This window comes from Diabrotica undecimpunctata, chromosome 7, assembly GCF_040954645.1.
Source record: "Diabrotica undecimpunctata isolate CICGRU chromosome 7, icDiaUnde3, whole genome shotgun sequence".
NCBI classification, from domain to species: domain Eukaryota; kingdom Metazoa; phylum Arthropoda; class Insecta; order Coleoptera; family Chrysomelidae; genus Diabrotica; species Diabrotica undecimpunctata.
In genome coordinates, this window is record NC_092809.1 from 154,433,951 (window position 1) to 154,457,710 (window position 23,760).

The following is a 23,760-nucleotide window of genomic DNA, read 5'->3' on the forward strand; positions in this document are numbered from 1 at the left end:
AGAATGGCTCAAATTAATCGTAAACTGTAAATTTCTATTTGTTGATGGATTTCGTGCAATTTAATTAATTTCTGTGATTGAAATCAATAAATGTTTAAAGATAATTAAGAAAGAGCTCATTTACATTATTATTAAGTTAAACCACCTAATGTAAATGCGACATACGACTTATTGTATCTATTTTGCAAGTAAATTTTGCAACGTTTAGTATTACCAGAACAAAATTTCGTTTGTAGATATAGGCATTTAATTTCTATTTCCTCGTATAAATGTATCTGTACGCCAGTGTTTGTTAATGAACAATAGCGAGAAATTCATTGAATCTTACATACATACCTCTTCATTACCGTATTTAGGTCAATTCTTGCGTGTAAATGCTGAAAATGAGAAAATGTTCCATTTTTCATCTTCAGCTGTACTGACAGTATATTGTAAATGACAATGCTGACGTACCATAACAGTTACGGTTTTTAGTTCAATAACCTAGCAACTTCAATGTTAATAAAAGAATAGCTATCTACATTACTACGAAATTACGTACTAGACAAAAAATATGCGATTATAAACGCGATATCTGTTTGATTGTATAGCAAAAAGGTATTGTTGACTACTAAGCAGGTCTTAAAAGGTCTCTTTAGTTATATTTTACAACAAATTCAGTGTGATTAATTAATTTGTTATTATATATTGTTTTTTATTACAAACACCGAGACGTCTAGGACTAGCACAGTTAAAATATTTTTAGTATTAATGTCTAGAAGAAGAAAACTGATAATTTTCATGTTAGAGAAGATTGTATTGTATAATTAAAAAAAGGTTTGAAGACACCTGAATTATCACCACCATATAGAATGAAAATAACGATGCCGGATCACTCATTATCGAAGCGGGAGTAGAAGCTGCTATAAGAAGTATCAAAGATCAGAGTCAAACGACTTCTGCTCAGAATTCTTGAGAATTATGGACGAGAAAGCAATATATTGATCTTAATAATCTATATCTAAGTGGGAAAATACCACAAAAATGGATGAAATTCACGTTCATACAATACCTAAAAAATATACCGCGAAAAGAATTTCAACACAATGGATTAATAAGTACGAAAGAGAAAGGATATCCTGGCTGCACAAACTACGAGAATCATCCAACTTAATTACTACACGACCTTTTTTGGCAGAATTCAAAATAGCCAAGTTTAGTAGTTTCCAAATATCCGTAACTGATAGGCACTACCTATAAGAAGAAGAAATAAATCTCCATTTAGTCTTTTAAATTTCTTATCTAATTGGTTACCAAATAAGTGCAAAATTTAAACAATATAATGATTAGAAATTTTGATTTAATGTTGATTGTTTTGTTATCCTTGTTATTATCGCCATGATGATAATCATTTTTATTATAGATTGATATATTAACAAGGACGTTTCGTGATTGTATAGTAAATTATTGCTTTAATTAGTCGTTTATGGTAATTTTTAAATGTTTTTTGTAAATGTACGGAATGAAAAACATTCGATAGCGCATTGTAGAGGCAACTATTCTTTTGTAAATTCAAATAGGATTTGTATACTTTCTTCTTTACTTCATCATCAGTGGCATTACAGCTCGTTATGAGCCAAAGCCTTTTTCAGAACAATCTTCCATTCGCCCTTGTCTCTGCCAACTCTTGTCCATGCTTTAACTCCGATGGATTTTGGATCATCCTCTATGTTATCTTGATACCTAAGTTTTTTTCTTCCTCTGGCTTGTCTTCCCACTGGTCGAAAATTTTTCTGATCGTTGCATCTTCATCTCGCCTAATTACATGTCCTATCCATCGAAGGCGTGCTAATTTAATACGTTTTACAACGTCAGGTTCCCCAAAACTTCTGTATAACTCAAAGTTGTAGCGCCTACGCCACAAACCCTGTTCTTGGACTCCTCCATATATTTTCCTTAGATCTTTTCTCTCGAAACGTTTAAGCAATTCTTAGTCGTTCTGTGTAGTGACCACGTTTCTGAACCGTATGTCAACACTGGCCTTATTAGTGTTTTATATATGGTAACTTTAATTTTTCTGGGTAGTTTTGGGGTCATCTGTTTCCTCAAGCCACAATAGCACTTATTGGCAAGCACTATTCTTCCCAGGTAGACGAAGGTGTCCACACCTTCCAGTTCCAGATCATCAATTAATAGTCCAGGTATCTGGTTGCCTGATATAGTACAATACATATACTTGATTTTCTGTGCGTTTTCTTTTTAATCCTATTCTCAGTGCAGACGCCCTTAGTGATCGAAATGCTTCGATCAGAGATTCTGCGGACCTAGCAATAATGTCTATGTCATCTGCATATCCGACCACTTGTACAGATTTATTAAAGATGGTGCCATTCGTATTAATATGGCACTCTCGAATTACTTTTTCTAGTGCAAGGTTAAATAAGAGACACCACAGTCCATCTCCCTGTCTCAGTCCATTTTTACAATGGAAGGGTCTTGAAAAGTCGTTTTGGATTCTGACTACACTCTCTACGCCTGTGAGTGTAAGTTCCGTTAGTTGAAGATGAAGCGGCATTTGAAATTTCACCATAACCTGTAGAAGTTTTTGTCTGTTTACTGAGTCGTATGCGGCTTTGAAATCCACGAATATGTGGTGGGTGTCGACTCCGAACTCAAGCGTTTTCTCAAGAATCTGCCTGACTGTGAAGATTTGATCCGTTGTTGATTTATTGGGTCGGAAACCACACTGGTAGTTTCCAACTATTTGTTCAGCATGGGAGATCAATCTTCTGTAAAATACGTTGGACAATACTTTATATGCCACGTTAAATAGGGTGATGCCTCTATAATTATCACCCACCATCATATCTCATAAGGTGTCACCACCATTTTTAAAGAGTTCGGCAGGAAGATTGTCCAAACCGGGGTCTTTGAAATGGCTTCTCTAATTTCTTCTTCTGGTCTTCTATACGACTGTCGCTAAGCAGTTCTTCAAAATGATTCGCCCACCTGTTTAGTATCTGTTCTTTGTCACTAATTATGGAACCATCTCTCTCTCTTTATATGCTGTTATTCTGGCTTTGAATTCTTTGCTGCAGCTGTTTATCTTCTGGTAGAATTTTCGCGAGTCTTTTCTATTGTGGTGGTTAACAATCTCGTTTAGAGCGTTTTCGTATGGCCCTTTCTTTTTCCTTCTAAACGTCCTTTTTTCTTCTCGTCTAAGATTTTCATAGTCTTCCAGGTTTGATCTCGTTCTGCGCTGCTGAAGTCTCTTATATGCTTCATTTTTCTATTGGTTAATGGATCTACATTCTTCGTCAAACCAATCTTCGTTTATTTTAACCTGGTTAGGTTTTAAAAAGCCTTTAGCCCGTTGTATGGATAGTTTCGTTGTATTTGGTCCAGTGTTCTTCTATACTTAAATTTTCGTCAATTCTTGTCAGCTCTTCATTTAAAATTTTCCTGTAGTTATCCCTAGAGTCTTTAGATTTTAGCACATCAGTATTCTATTTCGTAGATTTTGTGCTCTGGCTCTACTTAGCGTTTGATATACGAGCCCTAACAAGGTAGTGGTCAGAGTCTATATTAGCACCTCTACATGCTCTTACATCTAGTACGTCCGAGAAATGTCGACTATCAATTAGTACATGGTCAATTTGGTTTTTTGTTTGACTTTCTTCTTTACTTAATTACCTCTAATCAAGCAATATCTAAATATATTTAGGTAATGTGTAATCGTGTTCTAAGTGTGTTTTTCTAATCAAGTATTCTCTTCTTCTCTGCTTTACCAAGATTAACAATTTCTTTCCTGGACATCCTCGTCTTTCCTTGCTCTCATAGGGGTTTTATATTAAAGGTTCTATTATAATAAAACCGATCATAATTGATGATAGTTAAATTAGTGATCTAAAATCACGAGTTATAAGTGGTAAAAAGTAGCCGAAATCACGTGACCATCATGAATTCTCGGAAATTTGGAAATCGATCATTGGCGGCCCGTAAGAAAATATGTTTTCTTGCTGGTCACTTTACATTGTTACAATAGAATAATATATTTGACTGAGCGGATGAGCGGGATTCGACTATATACCTAAAGATGTAAAATACTCAAATTAGTATATTTTTTTATTTACTTTTTTTATATACTTTTTATAAAGGATCTTAATAAATTTTTTTATATTTAATTCCATTTAATGTTTTCTATTGCTTTTAATTGTGTATTCCTATTGTATGCCATATGCTAAATAAAAAATAAATCCTCTGCTATTGACATGCATCCTGGTAAAAAACATATCTACCGGCAGCTAAACGATACTATAAACTTAAGTGATCACGCGTATGACTCATTTCATTTTTTAATTGCTGAAGAGCTAGTCTAATTGCTCATCCTCTTCGATTGTAGTTTGTCAGTTTTATTTTTATCAACTTAAATAGAGCTGAAAGATTTCTACTGTTGTTATTAACCATATTGCTTTTTCAAAATTAAATATCATTAAAGACCTATCTACTAATAGTTTAATATCATTTTCTGGTTGATTTATTACTAAATGATTTCTCTTTTGTTGCAGGAAAATCCGATGCGGTTCTTCTACAGAATCTTCACCCCATTGAAGATCAGACCAATTAAGATCGTTAACACTCCATTACTTGGAGGTGGAAAGCAACTGCAAATCGTACCTGTTAAGTCCAATGTAGAAAAGCAAATATCTACACCTCCAAGAGAAGATAAGACGGAAAAACCAGAGGTTAAGACTAATTTTTTAGAAGAAACGGAAGATCAGAAAAATCATAAAGAGAGGCTGTTTGCTCACCTGCAATTGCAAAGTAAAAGCCAAGCAGAAAAAGATAGCAAAAAAGTACCTGAAAAATCCCAACCAAAAGACTGTGTATTTGAATATGAGGAACCAGATCAAGAAGAGATTAAACGTTTTGCAGAAATTCGAGATAGAGAATGGGCAAAGAAACTGGATGAAGAAAGACGGAAGAGACAAGTGGAAGATTATACAGTACATCATTTTAGCAAAAAACGGAAAAAGAGCAAACATTCGAAGAATGAGTTCAATACTCATAAAAAACGAAAACTGCACGCAGAAATAGCACCTAATCAAGAAGACCACTTAAAGCTTAAAGTAAAAATTACTAATAATGGTCATAAGCACAAGTACCACAAGAGTTCTGTTCAATTCAATGAAAAAGAAAAAGCTCATTCGACGGAATTGAGCTCTAAAGAAAAATTGCTCCAAATGAGACAAGTTCGACATAAACACGTCTCGAGTGAAGATAAAAACATTCAAACTGTACCAAGCATAATACTCGCAAGTACCAGTAGAATGGAGGAAAAAGTAAAAAGTGACTCAGATAAATCTCAGGAACAAACTACATCTGCGCCTAAAATTACTGAAGATATAAAGAAGGTAAAAATTAAAGTGACCGAACCATCCAGTAAAGTATCTGAATCTGCAATTCTTCCTAAACAACCCACGGAGCCAGCTAGTACTAGTCCTAAAGTTGGAACTTTCTTAGAATCTACTAGTCCCAAAACTGGTTTCACAATCAAGAATACAGCAGAAAGAGAATGGGGAAAGAAAGTACCTACCGTTCATTTGGAACGTAACGAACAAACAGAAAAACAGGCATTTCTTAAAGCTTTTCATGCTTATGCCGAAAAGTATCAAAATGAAAAGAATCAACAAAATAAATTAAAAAATGCAAAACTATCACAAGTCAAGGCTGAAAATAATAAAATTACTACTAATAACAAATCTCTTAACTTAAAACTTGCTAATCTACAACAAAGATGTACGATTGAGCCAAAACAGCCCGAAAAAATGGAAAAGAAAATGCTTAGCCACTATCCTCCTGGTTTTACTGTTAGTAAAGTAGAACAAGGCATAAAACGGAAAAATGATGAATCTGACAGTATCAACGATAAACGGCCCAGTCTAGAGATAACTCTTATTAATCCTCCCAGTGGAAGCCCTATACAAATTACGCCAAAGCCAATAGATAAGCCACCAGTTAAGAGGCCTCCACCGGCAACGATTCCTTTGGAAAAGATTAAAAAATCAGTTAATTTAAAATCTGGTATAAGCATTATTCCGAAAATGCCAGACAGATGTGACAATATAGGAGCTTTAGATTTATCAAATAAGTCGCCTGAAAGCTCTCCACGAAATTCTCCAAAAGTAGATGCTACAAACGGCATTAGCATTACAACAAACCGACAATTAAACGCCTTAGTTAGACCAACAGAAAAACCCAGCGTCGCCTTAGCAAACCTTCAAATGCTTTCCAAAGTAGCGACGGAACATCCAATAGTTAACAATAAATCTACGCCAAACAACGCGACCAACAAACCCCGACCTCAAATGCCTAACCTACAGACGTTAAAAATCCCTAATCTTCAAAGCCCGATTCAAATGAAGACTCCTAATCTCCAGAAACTACCGAAACTCAATGAAATTCAGAAATTCCGACCGACGGCCCAAGTAAGAAGCGTTCGACCAAATCAAAACCAAAATATCAGGAATATACCAAACCCAAGCCTTTTAATCAACAGACAACAGAATCAAAATAGGCTGGGTATTAGTAATTCAACGAGCGCGAGCGATACGTTAAAGGTACCAAACTCATCAACAATAGTGACCTCTACAACTGCCTCAACATCGAAAGACTCTAGTACTACTAGTGCGGTGAAAACCTTAGACAATAAAATTCAAGAAAAGAAGGAGATATCTGTGTAAAACAGTGACTTGTTTTGTGATAACGTACTTGGGCATAAATTGTGATAAGCGTGTTTGTCGGACAATATTTAGATTAATGTCATGGAATTATACGATATGTATAAAAAGTATTGTTGCTTGTATTTAATAGTAACATTAGCTGCAATAGATTCAAAAAATATTTAAACTTTTCGTTTTATGTATCTTAAATTGGTTTTTTTATTGTTCCATTACATTTAGCTTAAAAATTACAAATGGTGGTAGACATTTGAGTGTCTTATTGGCTAATACTTTTATATGGACTGTATGTGGCAGTGGGCTCAGCATTCGTCACAATATTGAATTGGGTATGATGTAGATAAGGAGTATTTAATATATTGTTTATTTTATAGAATTTCCTCCACATTATTGTTATTCGTTATACTGTGTGGCATGTACTTTCTATTGTCTAGGTCCTCTTTTCTCTTTTTGCATTTAATAAAAGTTATTTTTTCGGGAAACATAATTATGCTAACTCTTCAACCACGAAGTATTCTACTCTTTTGTTTATATCAATTGATTGGGTACTAAACTAAATCTAAGAGATAAATTAGTGACAATTTATTTTATAAACAAAATGGCGACTAGGTTCTAAATTTTCACAAACTCTAGAGTAAGCTTAAGTCAGAGAATATGTTAATGCGAGGTCAAGACCTCGGCATCTGTTTGCATTAAAAAAAAATGATATTCAAGTAAGTATGTGTTGTATAATAATTTTCTTTTTTGTGCAAATATTTTGAACAAACTCCAAAGTGAATTTGAACGCTTACTAAAATAATTCCTAATGCAGATATTTATATTATTTAAACCACTTAATATTGCCCTGTTTTATGGCATTTTAACCTTTAATCGGAGTTAACCGCAATTTCAGTTTAAAATATGTGTATTTTGACGTTAATAAAGTTAACTGAAATTGTGGTTAATTCCCGTTACAGATATTAAATAATATTTAGAAGCGTTGTTAGAGCATTTCAAGAATTTCTTTGAATGCAGTTTGTTTCATTAATTATTTTAACTACGTAAGTTTACACACAAACTATTGCTCTTTTGAGTAGTAGGTACATGAATTTTGATCAATATTTTAATACCACCAGATATATTGTCTGCATATTTTTAATTTTAATTTATTATTTTTGGAGATATTTGACGGTAATTATAAAAATTGCACAATTTAACAGAACCGGCCTTACGTGATATACATTAGCTTCTAACTTCCTTGGAACCGTATTAATTTACCGATAAACGACGGGACTGGACGTGTTGGCCATATTTAGACATATTTCGAGGGAGACAGGGATCGAAAACCACAAATATTGAGGGGAAAAATGGTATTCCACGTTGCTTTGGTTCCCGTTTTTATATTTTGTCTTTTTCTTTCACGTATTTTCTGTCTCTTCGCCGATGAAGAACGCCACTCCATGTTCTGTCAGATCGCGGCTTAACACATCGGCGCACAGCGAGCCGAGCCAACTATCCCAAGCAGTATCATCTGCAAAGAGAGCTATAGTATCATTTTCTAGTTTAGGTACCTATCATATGTATATAACAGGTAGATTGCCGGACCTAATACGCTTTCTTGAGGAACTCCTGCTTTGATTTATTTTAGATCTGTGTACAAGTCTTCTTGCTTAATTCTAAAATATCTGTCAGATGTGAATGACTGCAAAATTTCTGGTATAATATATATTTATATAATGTTTATTTCTAAAGCCAAATTGGTGGTTTGGAATCACTTTTTTCTCTTCTACTATTGGTTTCATTCTTTTTAGCAGGAGTTTCTCAAAAAACTTCGACATCACTGGTAAAACCACAAATTGTGTCTTTTTATGTTTAGGGACAATCTATTTTCTTCATTGACTTCTACCGTACTGTTAACCATTTGTTGTAAATCGATAAGACATTCCGCTATTAGAACAGTGTAGTCTGCGAACCGTATATTATTGATTGGTCGATTGTTTACTTTTATTCTGGTAGTTAGTCCTTCTAGTGATTCCTGGATTATTTCCTCTGAGTATACATTGAACATAATAGAAGACAGGACACGTCCCTGCCTGACACCCCCCTTAATCTGTATTTCTTCTGAAAAAAATGTTTTTCTTCTTTATAGCAGCTATCTAATTATAATAGAGAGCGCGAATGAAGCTGTGTTTCTGTATTATTTATTATAATATTAGACTATTTAATCTGCAACTATTCTACCCTCATTTGTTTGATAAATTTAATTATAAACATTATATATATAAACATAATTTTAAACGTTTCGTTAACGTAATACATGCTCTGACAAAAACCATTGACATGATAAATACATATTGGAAAACGGTAATTATTCAGTTGTATACTTAATTTTAAATATCTCGAAAAGTAATGTGAATTGCGCTAAAATTGGAGTTTAGCTAGCAGCATAGATTATAGAAATAAATAATGCTTTCTGTGCTACCGTCGTACGCCTTTGGTGATAGTAAGAAAGTCTTTTTGTTTGTATTATACTTCCATGTGTTCTAACGTAATGGAACTTCCTGCATAATATAAAAAAATATAAGCGAACACTAAAATAATGATCAATATTCATTTATAATATTTGAATTATGCACCACGTATAATTAAAAATGGTTTTATATTAATGAAACACCCTGTGTAATAGATTTATCACAACATACGAGGTAATGTCGAACTTTGGGAGTTCCAATTAGACATTTTAAAGAAATTTTAAAACTGTAATTAATATCTGTTAATTGATCTTGATGAGGGGTTTTTAGATATGTAGGTACAATTAATCTAAACTATTTAGACCCTCCTACCGCTTCCGATTATACCGGAGATTGACTAAAGCTTCCTTATTTTATGTATAACTATAATATAAATTTCTTCACCGCGCACGAGTTCAATTAATTTTTCGAAATCCATTTTAACTTGTACTATCAGACTGTAAATATCAAACCAAAGAGTATTTAAAAAAAGAAGAGGTATCACTTCCGTGCAAAAGTCCTAATTGTTTATCACTTCCGTGTTTAATTGTCACAAAGCAATAAAAACATATGCATAAATGACAAAATAGCCTCGAAAATTATTTTTTTAAATACTCTGTATCAAAATCAAACAAATACCTAAATACAACGAGGGGAAAACGACGCACTCCTAATTCACATTATCCGAAACAGGTTTCGACTCGATCCGTAGCGGTCGCATCCGTAAAATATTGTTTTCGAAGATACTGAACGGAAACGTAAGGTGTCTGATACGATACGTTCCTGGCAGTGTGAATTGTTCATATTTAAAGCCATTTAAAGTATATTTTTCGGTAACTAAACGCTACGGGCGGGAAACGCAACGTGCATGATAATATGCCACGACCTTTAAGCCAGCGATGCTCCAACTTTTTTAATCCGTCTGAAAAATACGTTTTCTCGAGGTCTGCGTAGTAGGCTTCCGTGCCGGCGATGACTTCCTGTTTCGTCTTAAATTTCTGCTCGGTGAGTGCCTTTTTCAAGTTTGGAAACGAAAAGAAGTCACACGGGGCCAAATCTAGAGAATATGGTGGATGTAGCAATAGTTCGTAGCCCAATTCGACCAATTTCGCCATGACGACGGCGGTGTTATGAGCGGATCCATTATCGTGCTGGAATCCTAAAAAATTTCCCCCCGGTATATTTCATACTCGGTTTTTTGAGATGCCTACTGTGTCAGCTATCTCGTGTACCTTCAGTCGGCGGTCTGCCAGTATGAGATCATGGATTTTTACACGTTATCCTACGTAGTAGCCGATTTCGGCGCATCTGGGCATGGCTCATCAAAAACCGACGTGCGACCACTTTGAATCTCGTTAAACGAATTTTTGAGGGTTGCCATCGAAGGAGAAGAGTCACCGTACACAGCATCCAGGCGCTGCTTAATTTCGCTGTGCGATTTCACTTGCCAAAACAAGAATCAAATCGCCGAACCGCTCTTTTTCCATTTTTCTAAAATCCGCGGACATGCCCTTTTTCACACGCGGTCGAAAGAAAACTACGAGTCTGATTTGTCTGAAATTTTGTCATTAGTCGTCTACTAAAATGTATTACAAGATAGCAGATTTCCTTTGAGATAGTGGCGCCATCGGTCGGTGAGGCTAAGTACTTATTGGACCATCTACGTATAGATAGGGTGGATCCATTTAAGAAAATTAAGAAAATTTTAAGTACATCTTTTGAATCACATTGTATATTAAATATTATTGTATAAAGTTTCATCAAAATAAACGATCATCATCATCATCATTTGGCTCTACAACTCTATGTAAGTCTTGGACGCGTTTAATATTTCCCCTTCATTGTTGTCGGTCCTGGGCAGCTATTTGCCATTGCTGTATTCTCATTTTGCGTAGATCACTGGCTACTGCGTTCCTTCATCTCTTTCTTGGGCGACCAACTGACCTTCTGTCATCGAGCCTTTCCCAGAATGTGGCGTTCAGGAGCCTTTCGTCACTCGATCTTAGTATGTGGCCCGCCCATCTTATTCGGTTTGCTTTAATGTAGCGTACTATATTTTCATCTCCATATACTGTCTGGAGTTCATCATTGTGTTTTCTGCTCCACTCTCCTGTTGTCTTTTCTCTGCAAGACCCATAGATAGTCCGCAGTATCTTTCTTTCCAGTACCAGTCATTTTGTCGTTTCCCGTTGGTTCAGAATCCATGTCTCGCTTCCATACGTTATTGTGGGATGAATTTTTGTCTTGTACACTCTTATTTTTACTGGTATTGAGAGTATTTTTGATTTAAGTACGGTCATTAATGAGTAATATGCCCTGTTTCCTGCAATGATCATGGCTGCAACGTCCTTTTCATATTTATTTTCAGATGTTATGATCGCTCCCAGGTACTTGAATTCTTTGACGACTTCAAAGTTGTATTCATTGATTGTTACGTTTTGTCTAACCCTTGGTCTTGGGTTCTTCGTAACCACCATGTACTTGGTCTTGTCCTCGTTGACCTTCAGACCAACTTCCTTGGCTCCGTTTTCGAATAGGGTGAAAACTTCTTTTGCATCTCTGGTGGATAATGCAATTCATGTCCACATTCAGTCATGGATTATGATTATGTCCACGTCATCCGCAAACGCCAATAGTATTTTTGATCCTTGGGCGGCTAATCCTTTTGTCAGTTGTGGTTGAGCTTTCCTTACCGCATATTCCAGTGCAAAATTAAATAGCAGGGGGGCGAGAGGATCTCCTTGTCTAAGCCCGGTGTCAATGAGGAATTCCTCCGACGTGGTGCTGCCAATTCTGATCCGTGCGGAAGCGTTCTCTGTGCTAATCGTACCAGCTTTCCAGGTACTTCCATTTCTGACATGTACATGACTCTTCACACTGGGAGACCATGTACTCTTAGACTCTCTGACGCGGTTGAATTCCCAATTGAATAAACGATACTAAAAAAATTTTACCAAACAAAATGCTTTTATATGCCATTTTATATTTATTAAGAGCTGTTCTATCGAAATGCGTTATAATATACAGGGAATAATAACAAAATCTCTCATTGTAAATTTTCAAGCATTAACTAAAGTTTCTCTAAAACTTTCAGTTGGAACTCCCAAAGAATCCCTGTAGAAAGGAGTATTTTTGGATTATTGACAATTTGTCATCATCTAAAATGTTTCACCAGCATATTAAATGGTAATAAACAACGCAACGTTGAACTATAATATATTATTAGGCTGAAGTGAGCGAAGAAATGTTTGTGAAAATTTAGAAAATAATGGCATTCTATATAAAATTATTTAGCAAAAAAAAAATAAATTTCAACAAATGAATTGATTATATAATAGATTATATATTTTATCAATAAACGGAAGTTGTTATTTTAACACACAAAATAGACCCTGTGAATCCCCTACTGTTTTGTGTTTAATAATTTCTGTTATTAAGTTTATTTTAACATTTAGTTCCTTTTAAAAGTGTTGCTATTGTTTAATATATAAAACACTTTGCATCAAGACTTGTAATATTTGAGTTTTTCAAATTTTATTGTGAATTATTTTCCTTGTTGTTGTTATGTTGTTTATTTTCGAACATGTACATAACAATGTGTATATATAGAATTTTAGATGTGTTTTAAATGATTTTAAAGAATAGATTAAAACTGTATAAAAATTTCGACAAAAATAACGATACAACATGCCATCTATGCTACACAATAAAAATATTTTTCATAATTCTGTTCAATAATCTAATCCGAAATATACTTAAATCTGATTTACTTACTATTTTTATTGTTTCTGAGTTAATCCAGATTCTTGGATCATCAACATTCAATATCATGTCTTTGTAGTTGTTCTGGCAAACATCTATTCTCTAGTCTCTAGCTCAGTTTGCAGTTTTATCCTGTTCTATTTTCAACATTATTTCTCCATTGCTGGATTTCCAGTCGTTTAGCCTGCAGCTGGCAGTCATTTAGTCTGCATTACCTCTTTGGTAATTGTCTGTCTTTACTATCGTGTCACACACTTAATCGTTTTTTAAAGTTTACACTAAAGTTTCAAATATAAGACTGTATTCTGTTCATGATCGCTTCTGTCTCATCAATGATGTTTCTGCTACTGCTTTTATAAGCTTTATAACTGTTATTTTCCTATCTACTTCCAATTTGGACAATGTTCTATGGACAATGGACAGTGTACTACTAACACACTTGATAGGAGGTTCTAAAACCAGTGTCAAACATTAAACTGTCTTGTACACGGTATCAAAAAGAGATAAAGATGATAACTGACTGATTTCTAGGTCATCATCATCATCATCCAGCCTCAAGAGTCCACTGCTGAACATAGGCCTCTTCCTCATGTTTCCAACCCCGTCTATCTTGCGCCGCTCTCATCCAGTTTTTATTGAGTATTCTTAAATCGTCAGTCCATCTTGTAGCTGGTCGACCGACGCTTCTCTTGTCTTCCCTTGGCCTCCATTCCAATAACCTCTTTGTCCATATGCCCATCTGTCATTATGGCTATGTGTCCTGCCCATCTGCATTTTAGTCTGGCTATCTTCTCGATGATGTCAGTCACTCCGGTTCTTCTCCTGATGTCTTCGTTGGTTATTCTGTCTCGCAGAGTTATTCCTAACATGGACCGCTCCATTCTTTTCTGCGTGACTCTCAGTTTGGTAGCTGCTGCTTTTGTTAAGGTAAGTGTTTCTGCTCCGTACCTCAAGACTGGGAGGACGCACTGATCAAATACCTTTCTCTTTAGGCATGTGGGCAGCTCACTTTTAAAAGTTTCTCTCAGTTTTCCAAATGCTGCCCACCCAAGGCCGATTCTTCTCTTCAGTTCATGAGTCTGGTTATCCCTGCCAATCATAATTTCATGTCCCAGGTATTTATATCTATCTACGAGTTCTATTTCTTTTCCACCAATACTGATGTTCTGGTTGGGTACCAAATTGGTCATGATTTTTGTTTTCGAGATATTTATATTTAAACCTACACTTTCTGTAGCCACAACGAGTTCCTGTACCATCTCTCTTGCCATACCTAGATCTTCAGCTATTATAAGTATATCATCGGCGAAACGTAAGTTGTTTAGATATTCTCCATCTATTTTTATTCCCTTTGTCATCCAATCCAAATTCTTAAAAGCATGTTCTAGCACCGTATTAAAAAGTTTAGGTGACATTGGGTCTCCTTGTCTAACCCCCCGTAATGGCCTACAAATACCTAGGTCACGAGATTCTCATAACCGTTGAGCTTCTCCGTGATATAAGGCTGACTTGGGCAACCTTCACCAGGTTGAACCACATTTTTAAATCGTCCGACATACCAATATGTCTTGACATATCAATAGGTCTACGTAGCTTGAATGACACATAACAGATGGATAAAGCTAATACTGAAATGGAAACCAAGAGATGATGCCTACCGAAGTAGAGGTCGTCCCACAACACGTTGGACTGACGATCTAAAACGTTGTCATAGAGATTGGATGCAAGAGGCACAATATCGGTACAAAGGAGTGGACAAGCGAAGATCAAATGATGATCAACTAAGAAGGATAATAAACATACTTAATACCAGTAGCAGACAGTATTGAAATGAAGAGAGAAACAGTCATTTTTATGAAGATCATACATTAAACACAATATGAAACTCCAGAAAATAATACAAGATTTACACACTTTTTGAATATAAGTAAAAGCTGACATGAAACATAATTAAGAAAAAATCTCAGTGGAATCAACACAAAAACGGTGGAGACGTAAATATTTACCAAATTCTTTTCGATTATATTGTGAAACACACAGTTATTTAAAAGTGTTAAACTTATTATTAATTAAGTTGTTAATGAAGGTATTTTTTCATATTTATTTGGTCGAGAAGATTGACAAAATTATGAAATAAAGGAGCCAAAGCGAACAAAGCAAATTAGGAATGTATATATTTTTAAATGTAGGTAATCGAAATACTTTAACCCAAAAGCAAAATTAAACATTAAATATGAAACAGTGTGAAACAATAATCCTACTAATCGAATAATTAAATTTTATAAAGCAGTTATGAGAGAGAAGCAAATCTCGGTCGACATTTCCCTTTTACTGTACTAAAAAAAACTTATCAATCTCGTGCACCCTTCACTAAAAGCACAACAGGTTCATTATTTTCGGAATTCCAATTTAAACTGCCCCTGTTCGGGTACATGTGATGAATCTATGTACTTTCACTCGTTTTTCTCTTTTGCCTTCTCTGTCAAAAAGTAACAATTGTTGTTCATTCATTTTTTCCAAAAAAAAACCGCATGACAAACTCTCGAACGAAGATATTCACATGATCCATGCAGTTATTATTAAAAACGTGAAATTGTGAAATCCTAAATCTTAGTTGAAAGCTTTTCTAAATGCTTAACTACAATAAAGATAATCTAAGAGTTGGATAATATACAAGTAAAAGAAAAACGGATTACTTACATTCTGTTTTCCATGTGTGTCGTTATTTTTGTTCGTAAAAAATACAATAAATCGACAACGTACGTATGAAATACCAAAATTTGTACTATGTACAATAATTTTAGAAGTTAGTACTTTTCCTAGATCTTATAAACATTTCAATGTACACGAAAATTCTAAATGTTAGTAGGGAACATTTTATGGCTACATATTTGTTAGTTGCTAAGTAGAAAAGTACAATTTTTACACCCTAATCTAGTTTTGGAATACTATAAATAACTGTACTATATTTCAATTTTTGTGTAGAGTAAATGTATGTATTGAAAATATATTGATATTATGAAGCTAACTATGTTTTTTACTTTATTGGTCCTTTCACCTTCTCTCATAGGGTTGCGCAGCAGAATTTTAAGTATGGAATTTTACTTGCTAGTAAAACAGAGATTTTAAGTGCACAAAGCAGTGAAATCGTCTACGGGGTTATGATGTTGCAAAAATACAGGAAAGTGTTGCAAAAGCAGTTGGTATAAGCAACGGTACTGATAAAAACATTGTAAAGCAATGAAACAATATTGAAAGGGATTTTCGGTCCTGGAGATAGTACTGAAATATAGCAACTAAGTCGTCTCCTGAATTAATAATATTTTTCTAAAAATTTAACCAAATATTTTTTTTATTAAGTATATCAGTGAAACCATTATAGTTAGTGTGCTAATTTGTGCTATAAATCGTAACTGTGCATATTTCTAAATATTAACTATTGATCAATACTGTAACCTCAAAACTTGATATCCAAGAGTACCGAAACCACTTTTTGTTCTTACCTTCTGTTCCTACCGGCTTTCGTAACAGGGCCGTCTCGAGGATCGAGTTGGAGAAGTATACGAAATAAATTCAAAAGTTAATGGAAATCCTGATGGAGAAGGTTCGGCTTCTTATCATACTAACCAACCAAATACATATTCTAGTACCCTTACTTCTTCCAAATATCCGATCAAAGAGCAAGCTGTTGTTCTCTGTAGTATCAATGACGTCAAAATTTATGAATACATTATTGCTGTGGGAAATTTAGTGCAACCAAAAAATATTGTATTTGCCTCACGAATCTCAAACAATAGAGTATGTATTTACCTCACCAGTACTAATGTCGTGGATTCCTTACTGCAAGCAAATAATTCACTAATATTGAACAATACAAAAATTGAAATTAGAAGATTAATCATCCCAGCCACAAGACTCGTCATTTCTAATGTCTGCCCTACCGTCCCAAACACTTTAATAGAAGATGAACTGAAAAAGCTGGGACTTCAAACAGAAGCAAGAAAAATTCACCTAAAAACTAATTTGGAAGCCGTGGCTGTATCTATATCATGCAATATCAACTGCAGACCTATTAACATATGTAACATTTACATCCCTCATCCAAATGAAAATGTACTTGAAGACTTTATTCCTGCTCCCAAACTAATACTTGGTGACTTGAATTGTCATAATATCACATGGGGTAGTATAGAAACAGACAAATGTGGTAGACTTCTTCAGAAATTAATAGATAATCAAAATCTAATATTAATGAATACTGGTAAACCTACTCATTTTAGCTCCCACAATAGTACTTTTTCTGCCATCGATATTTCGATGCGTGATCACTCATTAGCTACAAGTTTTTCTTGGAATAGTCTTGATTCAGCAAACTGAAATAATGACTACGATTCCATTCAGTGATATCCACCTCATTATTAAACAGAACCGTGTAAAAAATTTGCAACAAATGTGGAATTCTAATAAGGCTAACCTTAAAAGCGTTAAAAGTAGGATTGGCACTAAACTACAATTTCCAGGAAACAGAAGGCAACAGGTGATTATAAACCGACTAAGAATTGAACATACAGCGTTAACTCACGAGCATCTCATAACAAAACAACTACCACGTGAATGTCCAATAAAACTGTTCAACATATATTGATTGAATGTCCTCTTTATTCTTACAAAAGAGCCATCAACAACGTACCAGAAGAAGCAAAGAAACTTAAAGATATTTAGGTTAAAATTTAAGTTATATTATATGTATCATTTTGTAATTTGTAATTTAATACGCAATTTGTAATTAGTATATTTAATAACAACTGTAAAATCTGTAAAACCCGCTAATAACCTTTAATGGTTGATGCTGAAATTCTAAATAAAAAAAAATATTGAAGAAGAGGAACTTTTTTCCGTCCATACAAAACATATTAAATGCAAAACATAAAAAAACAGTTTAGATGATGTCCATACAAAAATATTTCGAAGAGTGATTAAAAATTGTACACACGTCAAAAATATCTAAGGAACACCACCATTATTACACTTTTTTCAATAAAAAATTAACACTTTTTTGTTAATACATACCATTCGATTTGAAAACTTGTTCTCCATAAATCAAGATATGCCATGAAAATTAAACTGTCACTTGCACTGTTTTATTAAGGCAAAAGTGACAGGAGGAAATGTGCATATTTTATAACTGCACGCGAACTCTGTGGGCCTTACAAAAAAGCCACATTACTGTATATGACCAAACTTTGAGAAATAGATTACACGAAGTTTCTTTTTTGAAGAAGAAAATGCTCATGGTTGAAGAATGTAAGAGACTGGACAGGCATGGACACACATTCGATACTAAGAACAGCTCAAGATAGAGAGCAATTTGCTGTAGTTATAGCCAACCTTCAGTAATGGAGAAGGCACCTCAAGAAGACCACCATAGTGATTCTGACACCGAACAGGAGAAAAATGGCTCAGATGAACCAAATTTTGAAAACAATGAAGAACATGGCCAACCAATGCACAAAATATTGAAACGAAAAGTAGGAAAAAGAAAAAATAGACAGGTTTTACGAAATACGGGTAAAGGATATGAAACAAACAAAGGAAACTCAATAAAGCTAGGCAGTCACGGTCACTGCGAGATTGTAGAAGAAAGTGTAAAAAAAAATATTTGGTGAACATAGATTATCTCTGTTTCAAAATTACTGGAGAATGGGCAACTACGATAGAAGGGTAAGTTGTATTGCCTTATTAATTCAAATTTCTGACAAGATTACTACTAACAGAAGTGATACTGATAAACCTTCAAAAAATATAGGGAAAAGTGTTTTACATATTTTATAGAAATCCAAGGAGGAAGAATCCAATGCTGCAAGGTATGTTTTTGTGCTATTTTTGACGACAGTAATAAATTTATAGAAACTGTTACAAAAAAGAAAATGTCATCCAACTGTGGTATTCCTATGGCTGATGGCAGAGGCAGGCATGAACCAAAAAACAAAATTTCCGAATCTAGAATGGAACTCGTCTATAGCCACATATCAAAATTTCCTGCCTATGAGTCTCACTACTCACGAAAACATACTAGTAAAAAGGATCTAGTAGCAGAAATAACAAAAGCTAAGATGTATCAAATGTATACCCAGGACATAACATCTGAACCGGTTTCTTATAAAGTTTACTCTCAAACAATCGATAAATTAGGCTTAAAGTTTAAAAAACCAAGCAACGATACCTGTAACAATTGTGATATTTTTCAGAATTATATTAATATCAGTAAGACAGCTGATGTAAGGAAAAAGTATGAGAATTTATTCGCAGATCATCATACAGAAGCGAAACTGCTTACGAGTCAAAGAGATTAGACAAATTAAAATGTATAAACAGCAAAAGTCAAAAAATATTTGTATTTGACTTACAACAGGTTTTTCCTACTCCTTACTTACAAACTAATACCGTGTTTTACGTGCCAACGAAATTGCTTCTTGTTTATTTAAGAGTTTTGCTAATTTACCTTCTGAAATGCTTTCTGCTAAAAGGAATGTTAATAAAGAGAAAGAAGAGAGACAATAAGACTGAAATTTGCTGGAGAAATATGAAATGGCTAAGATACACCAAGGAATTTGGAATTATTAATTTTAAAACATCGCTTCAGGAATATCAGCCATTTCAAGAAATAAATTTTAGAAGACAAAAAAAAAAAAAAACTCATCGATATCAAGAACATTACTTTAGATAATTTGTATGATAAGCCAAGACATATAAGTCAAAAAAAAGTAAGCGATCTTTCAGACCTTATTGAGTTAGTTGATGAGAGTGCAAAATAATGTTATTGTGGACTTGCCCAAATCCCACGAAATTCACAAGATCTGGATAATACTGCTGACACAGATCCAGACATAGATAATTATTTTAGTGATGACGATTTTTAATAAAATATTCTAAAACAAATATTTGTGTAATTTATTATTTTAAAGAAACAGCTTCCGAAAAATATTTGTGTTCATCAAAATTTATTTTTCTTCCTGCGAAAGCTATTCTGTTCGTATTATATAGAATATATGTTTTTATTTTGTGTTTAGAATGCGCCTTTAATTCTCGTTCTAAGTATCATCTTGATCAATTGTTAATTTGTAAACGTATCATCAGATTGCTGTAGAAACCGCCATGTTTAATAAACTTTTTGAAAAAATTTACGTTTTATTTCTTGTTCTGTCAATGCTATATCCAGAACAAAATATTTTCTTTGCTTTATTGTGGTTGCCCGTTGTAAGTAGAAATAACTGCAGTTAACACTACAGTGCACATATAATGTTAACCAAGTTACTACCGAGCATAAGGGTATAAATCTACATAACCCCCTTTACCAAGATGATTTTATGTGCATTTCAACTATAACTTGACTTATGCTTTCTTGAAATAATTAAAAATAATAAATATCCTAAAATATTTTTTTTTATTTATCAAAATATTGGACACATAGATATTAATTTAAGAAAAAACACTTAAATATATCTAACAGAATGTAAGTCGGATCTAGAAATATACAAACGTTACTAATATTACGTCTATAAGGTAACAAAAAGACCATATGAACTAAAAATGTCTGTACTGAAAAACTTCCAAATGAGAGTTATCCCCTTTTGCCTTCCAGCCACAGAGATATTAGCTGCAAATAAAGTGACACACTTGTTTATTTAAAACAATAATTATTGTAATATATATATATATATATATATATATATATATATATATATATATATATATATATATATATATATATATATATATATATATCAATAATAACTCCGCCTCCGGTAAGTGCTGGATTGATCGAGTAGCTCAGTAAATGCCGGTGCCGGTCCCAAGCCCGGATAAAGGAGGAGGGTTGAGGCGATGAGCTAGCAACTCATCCCTTGTCAAAAGAAATAAATGCTAAAAATGTCGACCAAAAGCCTCGGAATACAAAAATGGATCAAAACAAAGACGACTAATGCAACGGAAAAGGAAAATTATATTGGCTATATGGAATGTAGAAGGACTTGGAACCAAACAAGCAGAAGTATTCAAAGAATTAGCGGAAAGAAAAATAGATATATGTATTCTCACGCATATGATACCAAGAAAAAGGGAAAAGGAAATGAAGAGATAGGAGAATATATACATATCTACAGTGGACTGAGTAAAGATAATAGAGCTAATACTGGAACTGAAAAAGAATGGACACAACATCGTAATTGTCGGAGTGTATGTCCCAAATGAAGATGCAGATCCAGAAAGTAAAGACTATTTCTACAACAAGATGAATGAAATACTCTCTGAAGTTAAACAAAACTGTGAAATCTTTATACTAGGAGATTTAAACGGCAGAGTAGGGAGAGAAGAAAATAACAGAGTCGTAGGAAGATATGGAAAACAAATAACCAAGGACAACATAATGCGTCTTAGAGATTTTTGTGACAATGTCTCTCAAAATTATAAAGGGATTTTTTCAACATAGAGACATCCACAAATTTACATGGATACAACTTACTAGGAATTTGCGCTCGATAATCGACAGTGTTATCCAACGTCAAACTTCCCAGCTGAAAACAACTGACGTAAGGGTTTACCGTGGATCCGACCATCGTTTACTTATGGCCAACGTGACAGTTAACTATCGCAAAAACAATAACACTCAAGTACAGAATATAGAAAAGGGACAATAAGTAACATCCCCCAAATATAACCTAGAAAGCGTAAAAGAAGATTCAACAAAATTTCTTTACAAATTACGACTGGTCTGAAAATTACAAAATGTGGATCGAGAAAATATATCAGCGGAAGAATTATACCAGCAACTTAAAAAATGCATTCATGAGGCTGCAAAAGTGAAGCTTTGGGTTATAAAGACAAACATGAAACAAAAAATCAAGAATGATGCTCGGAGAATATGCAAACGTTAGTAAACAAGAAGAAAACTGCTTATCAGAAATGGATGTCAACGAGAAAGGAGAAAGATTACAAGATATATAAAAAATTAAATCGAGATGTAAAAAGAGAAGTAGTGAAAAGTAAAAATGAGATGTGAGATCGAAGATGTGCAGAGGTGGAACAAGAGTTGGGTAAGCGTGGAAGGTGATAAAGTCTCTCCGGAGGGAAGGAAAGGAAAAATAACTTACAGTTAATAGATCTGAAACAGTGGAAACACCATTATGAGGTCTTACTGACAGAAGATAGATGTAAATTCCAAGAGATCGAAATGGAAGAAATATCCGAACATACTCAAATAATTGAGATAACAACCGGAGAGTTAAGCGATGCCCTCAAAAGATCGAAAAACGGTAAAGCAGCAGGACCTGGAGACATCCCAATTGAGTTGGTAAAGTATGGACCAAAAATATTACATGAGATGTTGGTTCAACTATTTAACACATGCTTAAAAGGACAAAATATCCCTGATGAATGGAATGTGTTGGATACATCAGCTCAATATTCAAGAAAGGGGATAAACACAAATGCTCTAATTATAGGGGAATAACTGTTATCAGCTCAGTGGGGAGGTTGTACGGTCGAATAATAAAAGAAAGAATAGAATCAGAATACGAAGACATAGAAGAACAAAATGGATTTCATGCAGGAAGATAGTGCACTGATGGTATATTCGTTCTGCAGCAGGTAATCAAAAAACGAAAGTCAAGAAATCTATCTACCCACCTATTGTTTGTAGATTTAGAGAAGGCATACGATACGGTACCTTTGAAAAAACTGTTTCAAACATTGACGAAAGTAGGTCTCAGTAGAGAGTATGTGGATGCTATCGCAAATATATACAAAAATGCAAGAAGTGTCGTTAAAGAATGAAACTTTATATCTGAATCATTTCCAATAACAAAGGGGCTTAAACAAGGATGTTGTCTATCTCCGACCTTATTTAAAATATATATTCAATCATCGCTAGAACAGTGGAGGAAACAAGTATCCGGAATGGGAATAGACATAGGTGATGGTAAATGTCCAACAACTTTTTTTTTTTTTCGCAGATGATCAGGTAGCCGTAGCGAATGATGACGAAGACATGGAAAAGAAATTAACATCAGACATGAAACATCAGAAATGAAAAACACTGAGATGTGAACATTATGTGGAGCCAATTGAAAGATTCTGTTATAAAAATACAGAAATAAAGTCTACAAAAGAAAACAGAGAGCCGAAAACCTTGGATGACTTAAGATATACTGGAAATCATGGAACAAAGAAGTAAATATAGAAACAAAAACCAAATAAGTAGAGTGAAAAACATAAATTAATAAGGAAAAAAATAAAAGACGCTAAGAAAAAGTGGATGATGAAAACATGCATCGAAGTGGAAGAATTGCAGAAAAAGCATGATCCTTATAATTTACATAAAAAAGTGAAAGAATTATCTGGAAAATCACGAACAAATACACCTAACCGATTAATTGACAAAAACAATAAACCTATTAATAACCCAATTGAAATAAAACAAGTATGGACTAAATATATTGAAGATCTTTTCATGGACACAAGAACGGAACCAACACAAATTGATAACGAGGAAGCTCCAATAATATTAAAATTTGAAGTCCAATATGCTATAAACAACTCAAAATCTGGCAGAGCCCCTGGACCAGATGAAGTTATATCGAGCTGATTAAACTCATAGATGAAGACAATTTAAGTGCAATAACTATACTCTTTAACAACATATACAAATCTGGTGAGATACCTACAGAATGGCTGCTATCGACCTTTGTTCCGCTACCAAAAACCAAGAACTCCAAACACTGTAATGACTATAG

At 34.0% G+C, this 23,760-nt stretch overlaps 1 protein-coding gene across 1 annotated transcript in view; it reads left to right on the forward strand.

The window, feature by feature from the left end:
- The window catches only part of LOC140446049 (uncharacterized), a 167,030-nt gene extending 157,426 nt beyond the window's left edge, over nucleotides 1-9,604 (forward strand). The window contains exon 7 of the mRNA XM_072538563.1: nucleotides 4,548-9,604. Within this exon, the coding sequence (XP_072394664.1) occupies nucleotides 4,548-6,722 (2,175 nt within the window). The 3' untranslated portion in view covers nucleotides 6,723-9,604. The remainder of the gene's footprint in view (nucleotides 1-4,547) is intronic.
- Nucleotides 9,605-23,760: the final 14,156 nt, after the last annotated feature.